Source organism: Curcuma longa, chromosome 8, assembly GCF_044706935.1.
Source record: "Curcuma longa cultivar G26 ecotype Majalengka, Jawa Barat chromosome 8, ITB_CL_G26_1.1, whole genome shotgun sequence".
Taxonomy (NCBI): domain Eukaryota; kingdom Viridiplantae; phylum Streptophyta; class Magnoliopsida; order Zingiberales; family Zingiberaceae; genus Curcuma; species Curcuma longa.
Genome location: NC_133868.1, coordinates 8708848 through 8731910, shown reverse-complemented (window position 1 = coordinate 8731910; position 23063 = coordinate 8708848). Strand labels below are relative to the sequence as shown.

The 23063-nt window shown below is 41.5% G+C and overlaps 5 protein-coding genes and 1 pseudogene across 6 annotated transcripts; 2 read left to right on the top strand and 4 right to left on the bottom strand.

The window, feature by feature from the left end:
- Window positions 1–319: 319 nt before the first annotated feature.
- LOC141833775 (uncharacterized) lies at window positions 320–2141 on the bottom strand. The gene has a single exon (XM_074721272.1). It carries the CDS (start codon window positions 1755–1757, stop codon window positions 636–638), a length of 1122 nt encoding a protein of 373 aa, XP_074577373.1. The 5' UTR covers window positions 1758–2141; the 3' UTR covers window positions 320–635.
- A 3510-nt stretch (window positions 2142–5651) lies between these two features.
- On the top strand, window positions 5652–7673 carry LOC141833402 (cyclin-D4-1-like; annotated as a pseudogene).
- A 3345-nt stretch (window positions 7674–11018) lies between these two features.
- Window positions 11019–12371, bottom strand: LOC141832770 (serine/threonine-protein kinase-like protein At1g28390). The gene has a single exon (XM_074720153.1). The coding sequence runs from the start codon at window positions 12300–12302 to the stop codon at window positions 11193–11195; it is 1110 nt and encodes a 369-aa protein (XP_074576254.1). The 5' UTR covers window positions 12303–12371; the 3' UTR covers window positions 11019–11192.
- Window positions 12372–13772: 1401 nt separating this feature from the next.
- LOC141832851 (RING-H2 finger protein ATL52-like) lies at window positions 13773–15296 on the bottom strand. The gene has a single exon (XM_074720218.1). The coding sequence runs from the start codon at window positions 15203–15205 to the stop codon at window positions 14189–14191; it is 1017 nt and encodes a 338-aa protein (XP_074576319.1). The 5' UTR covers window positions 15206–15296; the 3' UTR covers window positions 13773–14188.
- Window positions 15297–16903: 1607 nt separating this feature from the next.
- Window positions 16904–18103, top strand: LOC141833823 (homeobox-leucine zipper protein HOX4-like). 2 transcript variants are annotated; one of them, XM_074721321.1, is made up of 3 exons: window positions 16904–17033; window positions 17120–17457; window positions 17533–18103. In XM_074721321.1, the coding sequence occupies exons 1-3, from the start codon at window positions 16979–16981 to the stop codon at window positions 17956–17958; spliced, it is 819 nt and encodes a 272-aa protein (XP_074577422.1). In that variant the 5' UTR covers window positions 16904–16978; the 3' UTR covers window positions 17959–18103. The 2 variants fall into 2 exon arrangements, with proteins under 2 accessions (XP_074577422.1, XP_074577421.1); XM_074721320.1 differs by having other exon boundaries at window positions 17117–17457.
- A 662-nt stretch (window positions 18104–18765) lies between these two features.
- On the bottom strand, window positions 18766–22002 carry LOC141833686 (14-3-3 protein 6-like). Its single transcript, XM_074721173.1, has 4 exons — window positions 21464–22002; window positions 21133–21255; window positions 19785–19901; window positions 18766–18997 (listed from the first exon to the last, which is right to left on the bottom strand). Exons 1-4 carry the CDS (start codon window positions 21935–21937, stop codon window positions 18938–18940), a joined length of 774 nt encoding a protein of 257 aa, XP_074577274.1. The 5' UTR covers window positions 21938–22002; the 3' UTR covers window positions 18766–18937.
- Window positions 22003–23063: the final 1061 nt, after the last annotated feature.

The window sequence follows — 23063 nt, the reverse complement described above, 5'->3', positions numbered from 1 at the left end:
CAGTTTTCGTACACCCAAAAAAAATTTATTTTAAGTAACGAACTAGAAGCCAGAAGGATGCAATTATTGAGCATTATCTTCGGTTCTGCTGTCATTTATTGTCTGGCCGCGTGTCCTGTGTATAATTGCCTTCCTTTTCTCTGAGCTGAAGCGCTGTCGGTGCTCAAAGATCGTCCGTCCAATTTTCCCATACAATTTTGGCAATCACACCGGCCATTTCTTGTGCGTTATTGGCTTGCCTGCTCGTTTCCAGGTAGCACGTTGTTCGTCTTACTACCGCATACGTGTCGAAGAATGGAGGATGATGCTCGTGGGACTGATGCAGCATGATTGAGATGTGGAAACTCGTCTCGAAGGTTGTTGCTGGGGGAGGCATCATCCGATTGAAATTTGGAAGAAAAAACCAGTCGCCGAAAATGAAATCCCCAGATTCATAGTTTAGGAAAAAGCAACAACCACACGATGCAGATCAAATACTAAATAGGAGATGATGTAGACTGGGAAGGAATCGACCTGATCCAGCCCACTGTCTACGACACTAACTTACTCTCTAATTCATGGGAACTGAGCAAAGCTCTTATTGGTTCCTGAAGACTGTCTTAGACCACTGCTGCTGTTGTTGGTCTCTTTCGGTTTCATTCCTCGAACCATTGATGGACAGCGACCACCTCGTTCCTGAGCCGCCCGTAGAGGGTCAAGCACTCCCAGTAGGCCCTCCTGCGACCTCCTCCTCCCCAATTGTTCCACTGGCTGGTGCACTCCAGCAAGAACTCGATCACTTCGGCCTCGAACTTCATCAGCTCGAGCTCATCTGGGCCGATTCCTGTGACTTCGATTGCACCATTTCCTTCCTCCATGATATTAAGTCTGATCACCTCGAACTCGGGATTCTGCTCGTTCGTGCGGGGAGCCCAATGTCGATGAACGCTCTTCTTGATCTTCTTATGGAACAGGGCTAATGATTTCAGATCCAGTGCCAATGCGTTCTTTGATGCGCGCAGCAAGTCAATGTTCGACCGAGCGAGGAGTTTTCTCCCAATTTGATTCTTTGGCAGCTTATTGTTCTGTTCTGGGACAGCGAGCAGCTTCCTTCCGATATGAATGTCCTCGAACTCAGCTGAATTTGCGTCCCCGCGGGCAATGGCATGGGTCATTTTCTTGATCCCTACGATGGTGGATCCAAACTGCCGGATGTATACGATCTTATAATTTGTTGGCAAATGAAAGATGCGCGAAGGATCCACGCTCAATCGGATGATGGCGACGCCCCCAATTCTCAGAATCCTATCGACAAACACGAAAGAGGCGTCGCAGAACCCGTCAGCGTCGAGCACGAAGTCGACGGAGTGATCAGGAACGGCCATTCGGCCTATCTCCGTCATGACAGGGAACATCTTGTTCTGCTTCACGAGTGCGATCCGCGCCCCGGGGTTCCCGAGGAAGATGGCAGGGCCGCGTGCGCTTGCAACGAGAAGCCCCTCGCGCCGCAGATCGCGGAGGAGCATTGGGAGAAAGAAGGGTTCATCCGCCCAGCGATGCGTCGGCGAAGGCAAAATGAGGCCGGCTGCGGCATGCGGAAGTATGAATCGGAGCCAGGGGAAGGCCAGAATGGCCGTCGTTAGCAGCACCGACCTGGCGATCACGCTGAGTAGCAGCGGGTGTGGAAGTCTGATGACCAGTTCATCGCCTCCGCGGGCGACGGGGTGGGCGGCGTGGCTCTCCCCGTGGCCCCTAACAGCCCACGGATAGCTCTTCATCGCGGTGCGCCGCTCCAGAGACAGTGCTCTCTTTGTCGATTTCTCTAAGAGAAAAGAGGCCGGATCAAATTGAGAGACAAGATCGATGAGGAAACAAACCTCGAAAGGAAGGAGAATGCCGGAGAGCGAGGCGGGCGAAACAATTAGCGGGAGCAAAAGCGGGCGGCGGTGTGGTTTCCACCCACGAGGGCCACACGGGTACTTAGGCGTCTCAGCCAGAGGACCATCAACTGGCGCATCCGCTCGGCTTCCATGGTGGCGGAGGACGACCAAGACACGGCGGCGGTGAATAGATCGGACGGATCAGCGCATGGCCTCCACCGCCGGAAAATGGCAGTGGGAAGAAAGAGGCGGAGATCCCGACGACTGGAGAGTGAAGCGGAGTGGAACGAAAGAAGGGTTTCGAATTGGGCGTAAGCAGGAGGAGAGTATTTAACAGAAGTGAGGAGGTAAACTTTCGGGTGAGAGAGAATCGCGTTAAACCACCGTACGTGACACGCTGTCCTTCCACGGTGGGAGAGAACAAAAACACATAATGGCGCATATATTTTAGATTATCATTAAGGGCGCCCTTTATTTCAAATAAATTCTCAATAGGACCCTCATTTGATATTTGCCCACTAAATATGTCCTTTCTGAAATCATTTCGAATCAAATTCAATTTTTAAAAAAGTACATAAAGCATCTTCCTCCTCCTCTCCAAAAGGTAATGTTTTAATTTTGCTATACATTTAGTATTTGTTTACCCGATAAAAAATAGCTTAAATTGAATTTTTAGAATTTTGATGGTTGGAAACTAAATAATGGACTCCTTAAGAAAGTAATGACTAGGGAGCCCATCATTCTCACCTATGACAACCAACGCGACACACTCATAGTGACGCATCAATTATTTATACACTTTTGAGGTGTTGGAAATTGATCATGGGCTCAGGTCCAGCGCATTCGAGTAAGTTTTTTTTTTTTTTTTTTTTGACAAAAGTCATAATTTTTTTAAAATCAAATTATAGAAAGAATGTCATATACGTTATTTTTTTATTAAAAGAATATTTAAATACTCTTATAAAATAATATAATTATCCTTCGTTTATTCTTATTATTATCTTATTCCTTACTTAAATTAGACGTGTTATAATAATTAACTATAGAATCGTAGATGTTGCAACACATAATTCTAGCAGTTATAGTTCTGTAGCTATTACACAATTATAGTAGTTACAATTTCGTAACTACTATAACACGGTAATAATTTTTAAATATTATTTGGAATCTCTGAAAAAGATTTAAATAATTTTTTTGAGATTGAAATTGAATTGTTATGAGTTTCATATTATAATTAGTTGTAGATCTCTGAATCTTCAATTTGATATATTGTACATTCTGTGATTCAATCCGAATCAAAAGTTATGGTCTTTCAAAATTTAAGGTTTAATATTTCATAATATAGCAATTAGGATTTCGTAGTTGCTACAAAAACTGTTATACAGTTGTAATAGCTATAATTTCATAATTACTATAACATGAATATTAAATTTAAACTTTGAGATATTATAATTTTTTATTCAAGTTGAATCATGCGACGTATAATATATTAAATCGAAGTTTATTCAGAGATTTACAACAAATTACTAAGTGAAATTCAAAACAACTCAATTTTAAACTTAAAAAATATCATTTAAAGTCTTTAACTCTTAAGAATTTATCTTAAAAAAAATTTTATATTATAATATAATTTCATAGCTATATAACATAGTAATTATGATTTTATAGCTGCTATAACTCGTCCGACCAATTCAAAATTTAGTTATAATATATAGGCAAAATAATAATTAAAATAGTACTAATGACAATTGTGTCATTTTAAAAGGATGAAATGTACTTTTGATAACAAAAATAATATAAAATACCTCTACCATTCGATAAAACAAAAAACGCTTTTTGACTTTTACTCAATAATTTTTCATTAAATAGATGAGATTAAAGTGAAAGATAGCTGGATCTAGTGAATTGGGCTAATTACTTGGGCTTTCGATGGATAGTTAAAGGCCCACGTAAGGATGGGTCTAGTGAACTTAGCAAACTACGTGGGCTTTTGATGGATAGTCGAAGGCCCACGTAAGGGATATCATGGGAGCACAATTTTAGTCAAAGGAGCTTCAATTTGGCAGTCGAACCTCTTTCTTCTTCCTTTTAAGTTATAAACAGAAAAAGTGCAGTAGAAATTATAATTAACAGTGTGTTCTTAAAGACTTAAACCCTTCACACAGCTTGCTGCATGCACCAACTCGATCCAAAGAGAGCAGGAAGGAAGCAAGCAAGCAACGTATCAGCACCTCAAAAGCCATGGCTGTGTGCTGCTACCATGGATCCCCACTAAAACCACTTTCACCATTTCCATGCTCGCAAAGAAGCACATGCGTGCCCACCGTGCATGGATGCCTCTGCACGAGTCCCCATTCTTTAATCTCCGGTACAGTACTTTTGCAGTTTGACTGCCAAATGAACAAACAGGAACGTATCATATGGGCACTGCACTAAACTAACGATCCGAATCCTGAAAAACTCAATGTGAAGTTGTTTCATGCGTGCATGGGGCATGCAATTTAGCACACGCAGGTGTTATGGAGCTTTAGGGTTCGGAGAATACTGAACAAACTCAAGTAAATTAAACATATATATGTTAAGGGAAACTCTTTCACTTGCATTACTGTCAAAAACTTAATTACTTTCTTAAATGAAACTAACTGTCCCAGATTCTGAAAATTAAGCCCGGTGAAAAATTCATGGCCTCAAGACTGAGGAAACACAATATGTTGTCACAGTCAATGCTTAGATGGTGATTAAACACGCAAAGTTAAGCATTTTGGAATTTAATTTATCATCACAAACAAAGAAATGTAATGATCATGCAAAGCGAACGAGATGTTGGAAATCGAGTCACAAAAGGTAGATGGTTTAAAGTGAATGGCAGTGAGGGAACAAAGGAGCATTTGAGCAGGATTGCAGAGGGAGGAGAACCTCATCTCTGAAAAAAGTAGATGCTCGCAAGAACCCTAGCAAAAGCCTCAGGCAGCTTCCTTGCTGTTTCTCAGTATTACATTTTCAGATATAAATTCCAAGTTCTTTTTTTTTAATTCCAGATGAAACAAAACAAATTACTGATTGAGATCCAATGATCAAAACTCCTTTGTTCGTTTTGAATATAATTGACTTGCGTGGAGGGGCTGGAGAAAAAGATACAAATAGAATTATGAGAGATGCACCATGCATGCCTTTGGTATGGGAGCACTGACATGACGTGACATGGATGGAAGCTATATAATAAGATTGTTAAAAAGGATTTAAATATCACTTTTTTATTAAAAAAAATGATAGGAGAAATTTAAGAAAAGTAGTTTATGTTATGGCAAAAGGGCTGCTGTTAAAATTTTCATGGTCAGCACTCACCATGTTTCTTTCCAGAAACGCCCTCCTCTTTCCTGAAAAGGTCCATCGAAAGAGACGTCCCTTTCCCTCTATTTAAGCCTGTTTGACTGCCCGAGATGAAGGTGGTTGCTTGGTGAGCTGTGTTCCTGTTCAATACTTTCTAATAAACAAATTTTATTTAATGTTTTTCCTTCTTTTCTCTCAACGGCAAATTGTTTTTGATTCCTCATGCTACAAAAATGCCTTTTTTCATTTCTTCTCCGAGCCATGAGAGGCCAACATCTTGCTTTTGTTTGTGTTTGTGTTTGTGTTGGTTGACTCTTTCGAATTATTTCTCTATTGTTAGGACAATCAAATCATGCAAATCTAGTTATCACCCAAAATTTTTGCCGCCAATCCATTATTATGTCATCATCTTCTTCTTCTTTGTCATCCATGATGCATCATCAACTCCTTAAACACCGCGCCATGCAAGCTCAAGCGCCCACAGTTGGACCCTTCTTTTTATAACCATTTCTCTCTCCCATACGCACACTGCAAAACCTTTACTTTCCTCTCTATGCAACAGTGAGGCCTTCCTCTCCGCCTGCCCCTCTGCCTCACCATTGGAGCCCTATTAAGGTACAACTGGTTTTCTATACGAAAAGGAGTCGCCTTTGGAGGGGAGGAGGAAGAGGAGAGGCATTTTTTTTCTCCGCCGGCTGGTCTTTTCACTGCTCCTCTTGCTACGCACGTTCATCTCTTTCCATCTCCCTGCGCCATGAGTCCAAGCTTTCACTACGCTCCATCCATCCTCTTCTGCGCCGAGGACAACGGCAGCATCCTGCGATTTGATGAGGAGGAGGAGAGCGGGCGGAGCCCTGGTTGGGCTCCTGAACCAAAAAGCTGCGCTTTTGAGAGAGATTGCTTCATGGATTTCCCCCTGCAATCAGATGAGTGCTTGAGCTTGTTGGTTGAGAGGGAAATGGAGTACCTTCCGAGGGAGGACTACGGCGAGCGGCTGCACTCAGGAGCATTAAACCTCGCCGTCAGGGGAGAGATTATCGATTGGATGTGGAAGGTGGATTTCCCCCTACATTTCTGTTTAATCAGAAAACGAAGAACTAAGAAATCTCCATTTTGTTCTGTCTGCCTCCTCTATCCTCCCATTATTTTATTTTTACAACAATTTTTTTAACGATCCGTTGCATCGAGATTCACAATTGTGTTTGGATCATTTGACCCAGATATGTTTTCTTCTGAGATTCTTTGTGATATATATTGATAACTGCAAATTTACAGGATAGCTTTTCCTTCGTATTTTTATATCTATCCTGAGCTATTGATTCCATCCTCCTCTAACTTTTCTTTTTTCCTCTTTCAATATTGTGTTCTCGCAGTTTCACTTATGAATTGACAAAGTTTCTGAATTGATGAACAGGCCCATGCCTACTATCAATTTGGAGCACTGAGTGCCTATTTATGTGTCAACTACGTGGATCGGTTCCTCAATGCCTATGAGCTTCCAGTAAGAATCTCTACAGTTCCCTGCATTCCGATGTTTGTTTGATGCATGATTCATATCTTTTATCAATTCTATTCTTTAGCAAGGCAAGTCTTGGATGACACAACTACTATCAGTTGCCTGCTTATCTTTGGCTGCCAAGATGGAGGAAACTGAAGTGCCTTTGATCTTGGATCTACAGGCGAGTGAAATATGAACTAAAAGTAGTAGTCTACCATGTAATCTGCTACGAAAAATCGGTGTTTTAACCATCTGTGAATTGTATGGAACAGGTCGGCAGCGAGGCAAAGTTTGTGTTCGAAGCTAAAACCATCCAGAGAATGGAGCTTCTGGTGCTGAGCACCCTCAAATGGAGAATGCAAACTGTGACTCCTTTCTCGTTCATAGATTTCTTCCTTCACAAATTCAATGGCGGCAATGCGCCTTCCAAGCTATCCCTCTCACATTCTGCTGAACTCGTATTAGCAACGATTCGAGGTACATTCTGATTCATCAGAAGAAGAACAGATGGGTTTGAGTTAAATGATTAAGGGTCAAGTTACTCGATGCAGGTGCTGATTTCTTAGAATTCAGACCTTCAGTAATTGCTGCTGCCATTGCAGTGACTGTTCTGGGAGAGACTCAGGTTGTGAATTTTGAGAGCACCTTGTCTTGCTGTTCCCTTGTAGCAAAGGTAGATTCTTTTTCCTACAAATAGTGCACATTTCGATTAAAAAGAAATGATTTGAGGATTAATTCACTGTGGATATCTCGATCAGGAAGAGGTGTCGAAATGTTTCGAAGCAATTGAAAACAAAGTGCTGATGAGAAGACGACCAGGTAAAGGTAATGTTAGCCCCTCAGTGTCCTCTGTGCCACGAAGCCCATTCGGGGTGCTTGATGCTGCATGCCTGAGCTACAAGAGTGACGATGCAACTGTCGTCTCGCAATCCACAAGTCATGGTGCACCATCTCCAGCCAGCAAAAGGAGGAAAACGAGCAGATGATGAACACAAAGACAGGGCTAGTTTTTGGGTTAGTCAAGGAGGATTTTGTGTTTTCCTGGGCAATCAAGCTTTTAAAACCATGAAAAGAAACAAGAACCAGTGATGTTGAAGATCAGAAATGCCTCCGAGGAGCATTGCCAGTGAGCAATAATGTATTACTCGTTCTTTTTCAAGATGAAACAGAATCATTTTGAGGATCAAAAGTGAGCTGTGCATCCCGAAAACAAAACAGAGAGGAAAAGATAAAGCATTGTAAAACATTAACAATGACCCCTCCCTAGTGTGGGCACTATTCCTCATTTATTGCTGCCAAGAATTCAATTTTTGGCTTTTGCAGTGCCTACCATCCTACCATTTGACTGATTGCCTGCTTAGAATCTAGAATTTGCTCGCCATGTGGCGTCAGTAAATATAAAATTGTTGAAGGATCTGTGGAGCTGCAGCAGGTGGACCTCTCTTGGAAGTTTCAGTTTCTGCATTAAGATATATAAAGATATGAATAATAGCAGTACTAAAAGACTAGCGGAATGATTCCATGCAGCTTCTTATTGCCATGGCTAAGCATCTTTAGTTAGAGTTAACAATCATGGCGAGAGATCCAATCCACCAATATCCAATGGCGTTTCATAGGATAGGGTGATAGTTTCTTAGAAAAATATAACTTAACTTGACCCTCGAGCTGTGCTGTGCTGTGCCTGAAATTGTCATACTTTATGTAAGCTTATTGATAGTGTCTGGTCAGATACAGTACAGCCCATTTAAAGATGAAGGTTTTCTGAGTAGATGCATGGCAGCCCCAGAGATGGTGGCACATGAACTCTTTCTTCTTCAGTGTGACATGTGGAATCACTGCGCATGATGTTGTTGTTTTGGTTTTATGTAGATAGATGCAGAGAGAGGCAGTGTATTTTCCACTTCAATGAAGTGGTGGAGTTGAGCTGGCTATACCAAATGAATCAGACAAACTAAGTGCTGTACAACTCTCTAATGGTATTTATGGTTCGTAGACTCCAAACAATAAAAAACTGAATTATATATATATATATATATATATATATATATATATATATATATATATTTAATGTTTAATTCATAGAAATATTATCAGTCAATAGTCTCCTTATTAATATAATATGGTAAAAAATATTTTTTAAAAAAATTTGGAATTCAATCATTCATTTTTCACATGGTAACATATATTTTATTATTCATGCCACTCCTATTTAGTTTGTCCAAAAGAATATTTGATTAATACATAATTATATTCTAAAAATGTAGTTTTAGTATCTTAAACACGTAAATTTGGGCTGTACAGTATTTCTAAACTCTGAATTTATTTGCCTAAAGAAGTTTAAGCATAAAGCGACGATTTGCTAAAACTTTGAAAAACGGATTATTTTTTATAGCCTTTATGATATAAATAATACATTTTTTTCTCAGATCGATGAGTTTATCTGATTGGCGTGTATACGCTGCTAACTGTAGGTGGATCTGTAGCTTTCATTTTAACTTTGAGCCGTGAGATTGATTGAGAATTAACTATTGATGCAATTCGAGCGAACCCGATCTCTATGCCCACATGGTCTGACACCTTCTAAGGGTCCTATTAGACCCGTAATGCTACAGTGGCTGAGAAACTATAGTGTCTGGAATACTACAGATGCTAATTACTCGATAAATTATAATTTTCAAGGAGTTACAATGCTCGGGATGTTATAACTTTAAGGGCTTTGTTGGGCCCCAACTTCTCCATCCAGTTCGACTGTAATGACTAGTCACTTGTTTGCTCGGCCACTTAGCGACTTCAAATCATGTATTACATCCATTCTGAATGGGCTTTTTTTTGACCTCAACCTCTGACAATTCCTGATAGGCATATTATCGATCATAGTAAAATAGTCTATACTGAAAGCGACACCTGACTAGCGATTTGACCATGTTAGAGGTACTGTCCAATTGTTGTCGCCCACTCGCCGGCTCACAATGCTTCATTCGTGTGATTGTCTATATAACTCGCACATCAGTTTGCAGATCCTATGTGAGAATCCACTAGAGATTCTTTCCCTTCAGTTATAAACGGTTCAACCATGATAAGTGAAAGTATGATTTTCTTCTCATGCAAAGGTTTATCTCCTCTGTCTTCTTCTTTGAGCTTTTACGCTCTCTTGCGCATGCACGCGAACCTTTCTTTTCAGTCTGTCAGTAGCTTAATTGTTGGAGGAGTCGCGTCGATAATGATACAGTAGCGTAGCTAGGATTTTAAATTAGGAGGCGCGACTTCAAATTAAATTTTCTAAAATTCTAAAATTTTATATTTTTATACAATATTTTTAAAAAATTATATGTCACAATTATAATGCATCAACACTTCTAAAATCGAATTAACCAACTCTAAAAATTCAAAAATACTTAAAAACAAATTGAAAACTTTGAAAATTCTAAACGTTCAATTTTTACAATTCAAAAGCCTAAATTTTGAATTTAAGGAATAAATGAATTTAAATTCAAAAATTTCAATCTCAACCCTGGATTCTAGTTGAAGCAATGATTTGTTGATATCCGAAATTATTTTTTCTAAACGTATTTAAGAACACAATACAACTCAATTAATTAATTAATTAGAGTTCAAAATTTTCGACTATAAATATTTAAAAATCGAACCAACAGTTAAAAAATAAGTTGAGATTCTATTTACAATCTTTAAAATCACACTGTAGATACTAAAATCAAATCTAAATTTTCTCAAATTATGATTTTTGATAAGAAGAACTCCATGATGATAAATAAATGCATCATGCAACTCCGAAGAGAGAAGATGGTCTCCTGATATTTTTTTACAAAAATGATGTCAATGAATATGTTAGGTCGAGTGCTTTTTTAAATATTATGTCAATTTCAAATTTTTAATGAGGATAACGGTGAATCAGTTGGTTAAAGTAACTGAGAATTATTTGAAATATATTTTAATTTTAATTAGTATTATTAAAAAAAACAAGGGAGGCAGTGGCACCCTATCGTTGTAACTTGGCTAGTGGCTACGTTAGTGGTAATGTTGATTCCTGACCGCCGTGTTTCAATTTGCAAGACGTAGACAGCGAATCCATTGGAGGACCTATCTCAATCAGGATCTTGAAGAAACGAGGAAATGAGGAGCCCACTGTGCATGAAGAAGGACTAAGGCTTTGATCTTCTTCTGTCATCTCACTGATTATCTATAATGAAATAAATTGAGAAATTATAATTGATCAAGACGAAAAAAAGTATTACTCGACGTAGAAATTCAAATTTTTGTCCTCTTCTATAAATTTACTTCATCGTAACCAACTCAATTATACTCTGTAAGGCTTCGATCGGATGACCTGAATGAATACTGTATAGTTGATCGGATGACCTGGATGAATACTGTATAGTTGATTTTTTTTAAGAGGGCAAGACGAAATGACAAAATGACAGAATTTGACAGATCCAAAACAGAGACTACTCGACTGTTGGGATACCACCGGATAAGACTGTTGTCTGTCACGTGACTGCCACGTCATCCAATCCAGGAGGAGGGAATGATACAGGAATCGCTACGACCTCGCCACGTCGGACGCTTCCTTTGCCGGGCTCGTACGACCTGTCTTCTCCCCTCCTCGGGCCCCACCCTGCTAGGCGTCGCCGCGGCCCCACCCGCGAGTCCGCCGCCTTGAGCGCCGCCGCCACCTCCGCCATCGACGGCCTGCGCCTGGCGTCCTCCGCCAAGCACTTAGCTGCAATCTCCGCCACGGCTTTTGCTGCCTCCTCCTCTTTCTTCCCTTCCGGGGCCGCTAGCGGATCCCACAGCTCCCAGAACCGCCCCTCCGCCACCAGAGGCGTCGCCCAGTCCACCAGCGACGGGGGGCTGTGCTCCATGTTGATCGCCTCCCTCCCGCTGAGGACCTCTAGGAGGACGACCCCGAAGCTGTACACGTCGGTCCTATCGCTTACATCCTCCGGGCGGAGGTAGGCGGGGTCGAGGTAGCCCATGGTCCCCGCCGGCGGCGGCAAAGAAGCTGCGCCGAGGCAGCCGGGGCCTGGGAGGCGGACGGCGAGGCCGAAGTCTGCTAGGCGAGGCAAGCCATCGGCGCCGAGCAGGAGGTTGGCTGGCTTGACGTCGCGATGGGCGACGCGGAGGGAGTGGAGCTGGGAAAGGGCGACTGCGGAGAGGCGGGCGAGGCGGAGACGGTAGGGGAAGGGCGGAGGTGGATGCAGAGGTCTATGGAGGAGATCGTGGAGGGAGCCGCGCGGCATGAATTCGACGACAGCAATGCGGGGGGAGAAGGAGGTGGCGCCAACGAGGTTGACGAACAGAGGACTGCACGGCAGGGACGAAAGGAGGTCGATCTCGGCGTCGGTGGGGGAGCGAGAGTCGAACAGGAGAGAGGACTGGGAGGGGACCTTGGCTGCGGAGAGGAGGCGGCCGCCGTCGAGAGATGCGAGGAAGACGGCTCCGTGGCTGCCACGGCCGAGAAGGGAGGAAGCAGCGAAGCCAGAGGTGGCGACCTCGATCTCGTCGTACGTAAACACCCTGTGTTGCTTCTCTCTCCTAGTTTCCTCCTCCTCCCATCGACGCGGCGCGCTGCAGCAGGCGATGACGGAAAGCCTCATTCCCTCGCGAAGTTGATCGGTGGCGAATCAGTGGGGAAGGCGTGCCGGCGGTGGCAGAGCCGCCGAGGATGCCTGTTAATTAGACACCGTGAACTCCACTAATCCACGGACCACCAACTTGCGAATTAAGTTAATTAACTCTTCCGCCCACCCGATTTTTCGTCCAACCAACTTGTGGGACCCACGCGTGATCGTCAAGTTACAAATTGGGCGACAGAAACATATTCTTTTTTTTTTCTTTTCATTTTTAGCGTCGATGAAAATTTGCAATAAGCACGTAGAATTATTTTTAGTGAGAATAAGTGCGAGGAAAAACACAAAGGATTATGGCATTTCGCTGGTGTTCGCATCTATCAATTCGATAGTGTTATCCTGCCTCCCTGTCATAGATCTTGTACAAGCTGGCGAAGTCAACCAAGGTTGACTTTACCCGTTCCATAGGTCTGGCATGCATCCATGAAGATATCCACGCTACACGAGTCAAAAGCCAACGTAATCTAATTGGTCCAAGGACAGCTTTCAAACGTACTTATTTTTCTCCCTCAATCAAAGATGATCAAACAGCACGTGAGCGTCTGTCTGCTGTAGTTACTGCAATTAATTGTGTTTCGTGGGCCACCATTTTTATTATGATTTAAAACCGACCACTGACTTGTTAGCCTTAACCTTTTTAATTTAATTCTTTTAGCTTTTCTTTGTAGATGATGAAATTATTCACAAATGCCAAAAAAAAACATGATATTAATTTCACAGTAACATGCCACGTTTGTCGTTAAATATATCGAGCGCTATTTATTGGTAACGGACGAAATTTCAAATCTGTTTTGAAAACGATACCAGTTATCACGCCGTTATTTATGTGTGTCGGCGTCACTGATCAAGTCCGTGTATAGAGAACTCGGCCCTGCGAACGGCCCAGTGCACGAATTGAGACACGGGAGGCCACCGCCGCAAGGAAGGGAGCGAACTATCGAAGCCCAAGCTACCCCCAACTCCATCGCCATGGATCCGGCCATGGCGATGTTACAGTAAGAGAGATAACAAAAAAAGGAACATTGTTTTGCAGTTGCAGCACAACAGAAAATGAAACTGTAAGCATGCCAATTCAAAACTACCAGGCAGCATATTCCAATAAAAGAAGTTTAATTGGTTATATCTTGAAAATAAATAAAAGTGCAGCCAAATTAGGTGGTTCTGCAATTATGAGCAAAAGCATAGCAAGAATGTATCTGTGAAAGCTTGTGATTTGCAAAGGAAATAAAAAGAACTCAGTTGAAAATTCTAGTAGAATTCTATTAAGTAACCTGCAACAAGCAAAGCCTAGTAAAATTCTGTAAACTGTTAAGTAATTCAAACTGAATGTATGATGATGTGTTAGAATTAAGTCCAGTGCTAATGCAAAACCGACTAAGATGATGCCCCGGCTAAGCAGTGTCTTGAAGACAAACATAGACTGGATTGCTAATGCAATTATGCAAACAAAAAGAAACATATATAATAGCATGCATGCATGGTTCCAGAGAGCAAAATATCACATTGCAAATAAACTCTGCTAATAGACAGAATCTCAAGCACAATTATACCTTATGAGCTAGCAATCTATGAAATAAAACACAAAGTAGGTTAGAGAAGCAAACAAAATGTTTATTCTGCAACATCCAATGACTGGACAATCATTGCTTTGCTGAGCAGAAAGTTGATGAAGCTATGCATCCAATAATTCAGGAGTTCACTGCCAACAAAGTCCTCGGGAAAACTATGTTTGAACCTTCTTCCTAATAAAATCACGTATAAAACAGAGATATGAGAAACTCCTGAATTGGCTGGCTGCTCCTTGTATCCATGATCTGCGTATACCGCAGTCTGAAAACTAATAGATGCCGATGTTACATAGGCATACTGTGTATTCTGGCAACCCGCCCATGTCTGGAGAAAAAGAACCCCCTTCCATTGGTAGAAACCGATCTTTCCATATCAGAACGATCCTTCTGATTCGAAAGCTCTTTGGAGGAAGTACCCTTTCCTGCACTCTCTCCGCCAATAAAGTTTGCATCTTTACCATCCTTATCAAAGATTGTTTGTCCTGGCTCGATTCTAACAACGACAGAATTCATTAATGGTGTGTCCATTGAGATGGATCGCGTAACTGGCTGCAGACTGTTGGCGCCCATATCAATTTTCTCTTGCGACGATGAACTCTCAGGGAGCGAATCAAATTCTCCAAAAGGGTTGACGGGAATCACCACGTTGATCGAGGTCTGTGATCCTCCGTTTTGTTGTTCATCAAGTAGAGGGTTTCCTATATTGCGACCCGCAACAGCGGAGGATACTGAGACGGAGTCCATCGAGTCCCTGGAAGTAGAGGTAGAGGGGTCCAGGCCAGCGAGCGCAGGCTCGCCCTGGGGATCTACGACGGGAGCCCGGCAGAGGGGGCAATTGACGTGAGCCCGGAGCCAGGTGTCGATGCAGGGGACGTGGAACGCGTGAGCGCACTTAGGGAGCAGGCGGACACGATCCCCGTCGCAGAACTCGCCAAGGCACACGGAGCAAGTGGAGGCGCCTTCAAGATGGCCGTCCCCGGCGCGGTACTCCGCGACGGATATTGAGATGATGGTGGACTCCTCGAGGCCTACTGTCCGGATGTACCACACGTGATGGAGCGGATCCCCTTCTTCCGACGACGATCCATCGTCTTGATTGCCTCCGACGCCTATGTCAGCGGCAGCGAGTGAGGGGCGACGGCGGCGGCGGAGTACGGCGTAGTAGATGATGCAAAGGAGGAGGCTCGCCGCAAATAAGGCTGCGCCGATCAGGAGGACGTTGGAGAAGCGGCGGTTGTGCTGATACTCCACCTCCTCGTCGGGATCAGTCTCATCGGAAAGGATCCGAAGGTAGAGAGCCATTGGGAGTGGATCTCACGCACGATCAGAGGGCGGATGATGACCGGAGAACTGCTCTGTCGGCATCGCCGATGGGAAAGAGAAGGCGTCGGTTTCCGATCGGCGAGGTCAATGATCCTGGCGTTCTGCCGCATCACCCACAAATAGCCACGTGGCCCATCGTCTGGTTCGGATCACGTGGTGCCGGTGCTCACCTTCCCTGCAATTTCGACTGCATACCCGTTGCCTACCCCAGAGGCATTAGTGGGCCCCTACTGGAATTGGTGAGGTCGTTGGTGGGGCGGGTACGACGCTTCATTTAAGAAAGCGGAAACCGCGTGATAACCGGCCCTTTCTATTGGATGCGAGGTGGGCCCCGCTTAAGGACCAAAGCTGTTAGCTTAAAGTTAGTAATGATTTTTTTCAAACAACTATTAATTAATTAAAATAATACCCAACTATTTAATTATATTTATCTTCATTCAATTTTTTTTTAAAAACATCCTTAATTAATAGACTAAAATATATAAAAATTAACTTAATTTAATTAAAAATATTATATATAAAATATTTTTATATCAAAAATTTCTTTCCGGTTCCACTTTATCTTCTTTCTTTACGTGTGCAGGATTCCACCTGCTCCAAGACGTGGAAAAACAGAGGCTCGGCATTCGCAGAGCGTTGAAATCGCAATCGATGTTCAGTGAGACGACATCTTGTTCTGTCCTGTGAGCTTCGTTTTAGATTCCCTGCCAAGTTAGAACATGCAGGAATTGAAGATTAACCAAGTGAAGTTCTTTTTCCCTGTCAATCGAGGACGCTTTGGCTGCATTTTCTGCATCCCCATTCCATTCCATGTTCTTGTTTTGTCAGTGCCTTCCTGCAACTGCAAGCCATTTTTGAAGGGAGACGTCAAGTCTAGCTTCTGCTTTGCAGTTCATCGAGTAAAGTTACTTTATCCCTAAAGAAACTCCACTTTCATGTCTTCCGTCCCTCTTCGTCTTTGGGTCCATTGTGCTTTTGACTCTTCGGGCGCTGCCAAAATACCAGGAAAAGGAGAAGAAAACAATTGGAATCAATCTCATGTAACTCAATAGACCAGCTTGCTTGTCTGCTCACTGCTACTTCAGATTTCACCCTCCTTTCAGAAGCTTAGAGTACTAAGCAGGGAAAGAGATGCACCTCGCAATCTGACAAACACATGGTGAACTCTTAGATTTCTCATGTCCTTTGTTTTAGGTACTGAACCAATTATTTCTGTAATCATCAGCTGATAGTTCTCAAGGAGTGCTGTAACTATGAAATCTAGTGTTTCTTAATGAGTAATTACTGCTGCAATATGGTATTTGTTCTGCTATTAATAGGTTACACTGTTCTTTCTGCTCAGAAATTATTCAGCGTCTCCAAAATTTGTTTAATTGACAGAGTAGGATGAACTTTGTCGTGTTCTTCTCGTTTTCTTCCTTTGCTTTCGTTTTCTTCTAGAGTTCCACAGCTCGGACGTTGACGCATGAAAGAGAACATTAATCTTTTCTTAATTCTTTGGTTAAGAAAAAGTAGCTTTCAATTACTGAGTGTGTAGATGACCGCAATGTCGCTCTCACAAAAGTTAATTAGTGTTATTAGTTCTCTAATTCCACAAAATTTAGAAGTAGTTTTTAATGTTTATATATACTCCGACTCAAATATTCACGTCAGTGCTGCCACCTTCTTCCCCTTCTCCTTCTCTTCTCTTCTCCGGCCATGCCATTACTCTTCAGCGTTCTTCGAGAAGGAAGCTAGCTGTCAGAAGCAAACATGAAGAGGAGGGCGATCAGCATCTCAGAGAATTCTCTGATCCCTTCTTCCTCTGGTATATATATATATATATATATTGGTGCTCTGTTCTTCTTCCTTAGATCTTGAGTCAAGTTGTAAGTGTTGAGCTATAATCAGCAGGAGAAGAGCAGGAAGCAGCTGGATTGATCCAGGAAGAGGAGGAGGAAAAAGCCGGCGGAGGTGGGACGGCGAAGAAGCGGCGATTGAGCGCAGATCAGGTGAGAACTCTGGAGAAGCACTTCGAAGAGGAGAACAAACTGGAGCCGGAGCGCAAGGTGCGGCTGGCAGACGAGCTCGGCCTCCACTCACGCCAAGTCGCCGTCTGGTTCCAGAACCGCCGCGCCCGGTGGAAGACCAAGCAACTCGAGAGCAACTACGCTGCCCTCAAGGCCTCCCACGACGCCCTCCGCTGCGATTTCGACTCCCTGCACCGCTACAACCAGTCGCTCCTCTCCCAAGTTAGTAGGAAGGAGACACAATTGTCGTTTATGCTCGATGAACTGATAATTTTTGATCTCTTGATTCCGACGCAGATGAAGAAATTGCAGGCGAAGCTCGGAATGAAGGAAGATCCCACGGCTAACTCCGATACTTCGATGAAGATCGCTGAGGAATCGGAAGAGCCACCTCCGGCTGCGGCAGTCGGTAAGGCCGACGGCGTGTCAGACAGCGACTCGAGCGCCGTCGTGACTGACGCCACTGCGACCAACGAATTCGTCGGAAATACGACCCAGTTGACCTATGGCTCCGACACACTGTCCCTCGAGGTGGCCGCCGACGAATTTTCTTGTCCCGATTTGGTGAACCTCGTGGATTCGAGGACCGAATTCCTATACCAGAGCCCTGGAGCGACGTTAAAGATGAAGGAGGAGGGCAAGGATGAGGAGGAGTTCATCGGTGCGTCTTGCTTCGACTTCTTCGCCGACGAGAAAATGGCGGCGATGCTGAGCTGGTACTAGTCCGGCGAGCGCGGGAGCTAATCGAGAAGCGCGTCGAAGGATTCGAAAACAATATCAGGGGAATTGGAGGGGTTATCCGCAACAATTATATTTTCTGAATTTATATTTAACTAATCATAAAAAGTTAAATCGGTCCTCCAAACGCTCCGAGACAGTGGATCATATGAGATAAATCAAAAAACATAATTAATCATTATAAGAGAGGACATAGTCCAAATTCCCTTATCCAATTCAATAATTCTATCCCATCCAACTATACTCCAAAGGCATATTTAACTATTCATCTTCAACAAAAAGATAAAATCCATCATTTCAGAAATTTATCTCACGATTATTTATGAGGAAGTCAATTAAGAAACTGTAGTTGATCACCACAATGAAGGAAGACATTACTTCGACTTCGCCGAGATTCAACCTTATCCATTTCAATAAATTTGTTCCGTCATAACCAACTCAATTATACTCCGAAAACAACTATTCCTCAATACTAACTAGTTTATGTACAAAGAAATATTAAATTAACACATGTTTGGGCCAGCAACCTTTTACAATAAACTTTTGTTAAAGTATCATGGGAAAAAGAGTTTGCATGGAACAGAGCTAAAAACGTCTATGCCTAGGAAACAATGTCGTACATCAAATTCTTGGCATTTCAACTCGAGTTAAATGCATATACTAAAGGCAAGCAAGTAGCCAGAAATATTTAGAGCTTCATTGTTCCCCACCAAATGCAATGTGTATGCCAAATAATTGTATCACAAATGTGGTATGCTGAAATTAGATTAGATTTAAGACAGCAGACAAAGATTGAAGAAAAGAGACAAGGCAAAGGTTTAACACACACAAATGGTTCTGTGAAAAAGCACGCAGGTGGTTCATTACACACTTCATGTTCATGTACTGATAGTAAATTCAATCTGCAAGCTAAAGCACCATATAAATCTTAAATAAAAGCACATATATAATCAACCATTTAAAATCAATGCTCATCTTCATCCTCTGGCTTGCTAGTTTCTCTGATGTCGTCTACACCATCCTCCTGTAAAAGTTTAATGTTAACCGCATCAGTCATCCAAAAAAAAGTTTTAGCGTAAACATACATATTCTTAACTACAAAGTTAATTCTGATTGTAACCAAGTTACTACATAAATATTATCCTTCTATTAAACTGGATTGAAGATTATATCGATACTAATATTCAATCACTTTTAATTACATAATTCGATTTTTCTTTGGCATACCTACCTCTACCACTTACAATTTAAGCATCAATCATTTGAACTTGTTAACTTATGAAATCCCCATTCAGAATGAAATATTTGCATGATACAAAAGTTAAATTATTTGTTATTCAGTATGCTAATATTGGAATATTGTGTTATTGTGCTGCGTTTACCACCAAAGTACAATAAACTTGTTGGCTGATAATTCTCACACGTGTTTTATAATATTGAACACTTGAAATGATGTCATTTTTGAGGTAAAGTTCAGAAGTATTTTCTACAATGGTAGAGATGTGAATTAAATTATAACGGGTAAGTGAAGATAGATTAAATTCAGTGATTTTGATTTTTCACACTTGGTATGTAACCATCCAACCAATCACCTCAAGTTAATAATTGTAATTATTTTTCAATTTATTATATATCAGACTATCCAACTACCTAAGAGATGATATTTATTAAATAAAACTAAAACTCTATGCTACTGAAATTTATGATGAGTTGAAGGATTTAAACACCACTTATCTTAGTCTTATCAAACTACTCACATTGGCATACAAGGAGACCAAATTGGGGAGTCCAAGTTAAGGTTGAGATATTACCTGCATGTCTGAAGTCCACAGGGTGAGATTGTCACGTAGAAGCTGCATAATCAAAGTGCTATCTTTGTATGACTCCTCTCCAAGTGTGTCCAGCTCTGAGATTGCCTCATCGAAAGCCTAAACAAAAATGAAAGAAAACTTAAGAATAAGTTGCTCAAAACAACTAGCTTCAACAAGAAAAAGACAACTCGAAACCAACTGAAAATGGTGCATAGTGGCAATCAAAAGGATTTTACTTGTATGCAGGATGTTAATGGGACTAATAACATATCTTATTTCCCCATTTTGTCTGCAAGCTACAACTCAGTACAAATGTTGAACATGCAAGAATAAAAAAAATCAAGAAGCAAAAGAATGTTATTTTAGCCCAAAAAAACACCTTTGCATAATATGTTAGAAACATAGAAACAAACAGTCAAACACCATAGTGATTTAGAGAGGCAATGATACTCTTGAATTGGTTACAACCAGAGTCATTCCATATCACAAATACACATATCAAGAGGAGTCTCAACAAAAATCCTGAGTTACTTGTGATGGACAACAACTGCATATTGGCATATAAAAAAAATAAAGATATCAATAAGACTATCGAGACATCCCTGGATATTTGTGATACCAAAAGGTGAAGAGGAAAGGGTGTTTTCATGGCATGAATTTATCCTTGTAAGAAATCTCAATAAACTAACAAAACAATAATTAGACAGTTGCTGCATACAGTATTTGTCTCAACTATAAAATGAAGGGAAATGGTATTAGCCAAGTTTCTCCAGACGATAAATGTCACCAAAACAACAATCTGAGAAAAGATGCTGCATGCAGCATTTGTCCTTCCAACTCTATCATGTAAGCTCTTTGAAACTTACATATTCTGAAAAAACTAAATTAAATACCTCAACTAAAACATGAAGGGAAATGGTGTTAAAGCACACACTCCCAAGAACTAAGTTTCTCCCGTTAACTAAACAACAATCAGAGAGAAGATGCTGCATGCAGTATCTGTCCTTCCAACTCTATCATGTAAAATGTTTGAAACTTACATATTCTGAAATTAAATATCTCAACTACAAAATTTAGGGAACTGGAACTAAGCACACACTACCAAGCAATAAGTTTCTCCAGTTGAAAAATATCAGCAACAATCTGAGAAAAGGTGCTGCATGCAGTATTTGTCATGTAAGCGCTTTGAAACTTACATATTGTGAACTAAATTAAATATCTCAGCTACAAAAAGAAGGGAAATGGTACTAAGCACACAATCCCAAGAACTAAGCTTCTTCCGTCGATAAATGTCACCTAAACAACAGTCTGAGAAAAGAAAATAGCAAGTATACTCTGATGGGCTTACCTGCTTGGCGAGAGCACAAGCCTTGTCTGGCGAATTCAAAATCTCATAGTAGAACACCGAGAAATTTAGAGCCAAACCAAGACGAATTGGGTGTGTCGGTGTTAATTCTGCCACAGCAATGTCCTGCCATAGCCAACTTCAATCAAAACCCCCAATACCCTTACTCTATTTACAAATAATATGACAGAGTCCAACTAAATAAAGACTACAGTGTTTAAGGATCCGAAAAACAGTTTACAAGTATGAGACGGTCTTCCAGTCAAAAGATAAGTCCAAATTAGATGTGAATCAAATCAAAGAGATCGAGGGCAGGAACACGAGGGATCTGAACCTGGGCGGCCTTGTAGGCTGAGAAGGTATTCTCGGCAGCGTCCTTGCGCTCGGGTCCAGTCTTGAACTCGGCCAGGTATCGGTAGTAGTCGCCCTTCATCTTATAGTAGAAAACCTTGGAGTCAGCGGCGCCAGCGGCCGGGATGAGGCTAGAGTCCAGAAGACGCAGGATACCGCCGCATATCGATGCGAGCTCGGACTCGATCCGGGCACGGTAGCCGCGGATGGCTTCGACGTGGTCGTGATTGCCGCGTGTCTCCTCCTTCTGCTCGATGGAGGAGACGATCCTCCAGGAGGCGCGTCGAGCTCCGATGACGTTCTTGTAAGCCACCGAGAGGAGGTTGCGCTCCTCCACCGTGAGCTCCTCCGCCTCCGCCGCACCGACGACCTTCTCCATGTACTCCACCATCTCCTCGTACCTCTCCGCCTGCTCCGCCAACTTCGCCAGGTAAACGTTCTGCTCCCTCGCCGCCATCGCCTCTCGAGTCACCGGAGAGAAATCTCGCTCTATTTTTTTTTCTGGAGTTGGGGAAAAAGCAGCAGGGGGAAGAAGAAACGAGGACGAGAGGAATCGATAGCTTTGAGATAACAATTAACCCACTTCCATACCGATAGTTTATTGGTTCGATGAGGGTCCGGGTGTCCAACAAGATAGTGGTTGGGTAGAGTTGAGGTACAAATTAATTTCTCACTACAAATAATACCTTCCTTTTCGTGCCGTCTGTGGGGCCAACGATTGACCACTTTTTTCTGACGAAAAAAAAGTTACACAGTACGATTCACATGCTTGTTTACCCAGGCGATTATTGAATAGAGAAGGGACCCATGGTTTTAGAGTCATCAAATGTAGAGGTGAATTGCAGGGCGGATTGTGTCTTCCTTTCGGTCTTTTTAAAGTCCGACGTGGCGGTGAGGTGTTTCATCTGATCTTATCTTGAGGTAGTATGGACGAACAGTAGGATATATATTTTACTGGAATTGCAAAAGCTAAAAAAAAATACTTACTAGAAAATAAATAAATTTATTTATAAAAAATAATATCGTTCTGTTCAAATGTGATAGAAAAATACTTTTTTAGTGCTCAATTCACTTAGATTTTTATTTTTATTTCAATTTAATGTTATATTTTGATTCTGTTTCCATATGATCATAGTATAAAAATACTTTTTAAGTGACTTTGTTCGACTCACTTAGATTCAGTAATTGAGTTATAAAAGAAGGATTCTGTTTTACTTATTGATCATATTGTAGCATAACTATTTCATGACATTTCTATAAAAAAAATTGTTAAAATTTTAACTTTATATTGATTTCTAAATTTAACTTTATATTTTATGAATATGATAATTTTCATATCGTTAAAAAATATGTAAAAAAATTATGTATACAAATTTACTATTTAATTTTAGGTTTTATATTATTTATTGTCTAATATAATTTTTTATAAAATAGATAGAGCTTATCTACTATAATTAATCTTATTATGTTAAAAGTTTAATTTTTTATGAAAAAATTTAAATGTATATTCAGTACCAAATGAAAAAAAGATTCTTTCGTTTTTTTGCTAAATTAAAAGAAGTATCGTGTAAAATTTCGTAAAG

Excerpts from the sequence above, each read along its gene's own strand:
- LOC141833775 (XM_074721272.1), bottom strand. The coding sequence starts at position 1,757 with ATGAAGAGCTATCCGTGGGCTGTTAGGGGCCACGGGGAGAGCCACGCC.
- LOC141832770 (XM_074720153.1), bottom strand. The coding sequence starts at position 12,302 with ATGAGGCTTTCCGTCATCGCCTGCTGCAGCGCGCCGCGTCGATGGGAG.
- LOC141832851 (XM_074720218.1), bottom strand. The coding sequence starts at position 15,205 with ATGGCTCTCTACCTTCGGATCCTTTCCGATGAGACTGATCCCGACGAG.
- LOC141833823 (XM_074721320.1), top strand. The coding sequence starts at position 16,979 with ATGAAGAGGAGGGCGATCAGCATCTCAGAGAATTCTCTGATCCCTTCT. Across the intron at positions 17,034-17,116 it reads TCTGATCCCTTCTTCCTCTG|CAGGAGAAGAGCAGGAAGCA; the intron begins GTATATATATAT and ends AGCTATAATCAG. Across the intron at positions 17,458-17,532 it reads ACCAGTCGCTCCTCTCCCAA|ATGAAGAAATTGCAGGCGAA; the intron begins GTTAGTAGGAAG and ends ATTCCGACGCAG.
- LOC141833686 (XM_074721173.1), bottom strand. The coding sequence starts at position 21,937 with ATGGCGGCGAGGGAGCAGAACGTTTACCTGGCGAAGTTGGCGGAGCAG. Across the intron at positions 19,902-21,132 it reads CTTGTGCTCTCGCCAAGCAG|GCTTTCGATGAGGCAATCTC; the intron begins GTAAGCCCATCA and ends ATTTTTGTTTAG. Across the intron at positions 18,998-19,784 it reads TGTGGACTTCAGACATGCAG|GAGGATGGTGTAGACGACAT; the intron begins GTAATATCTCAA and ends AAACTTTTACAG.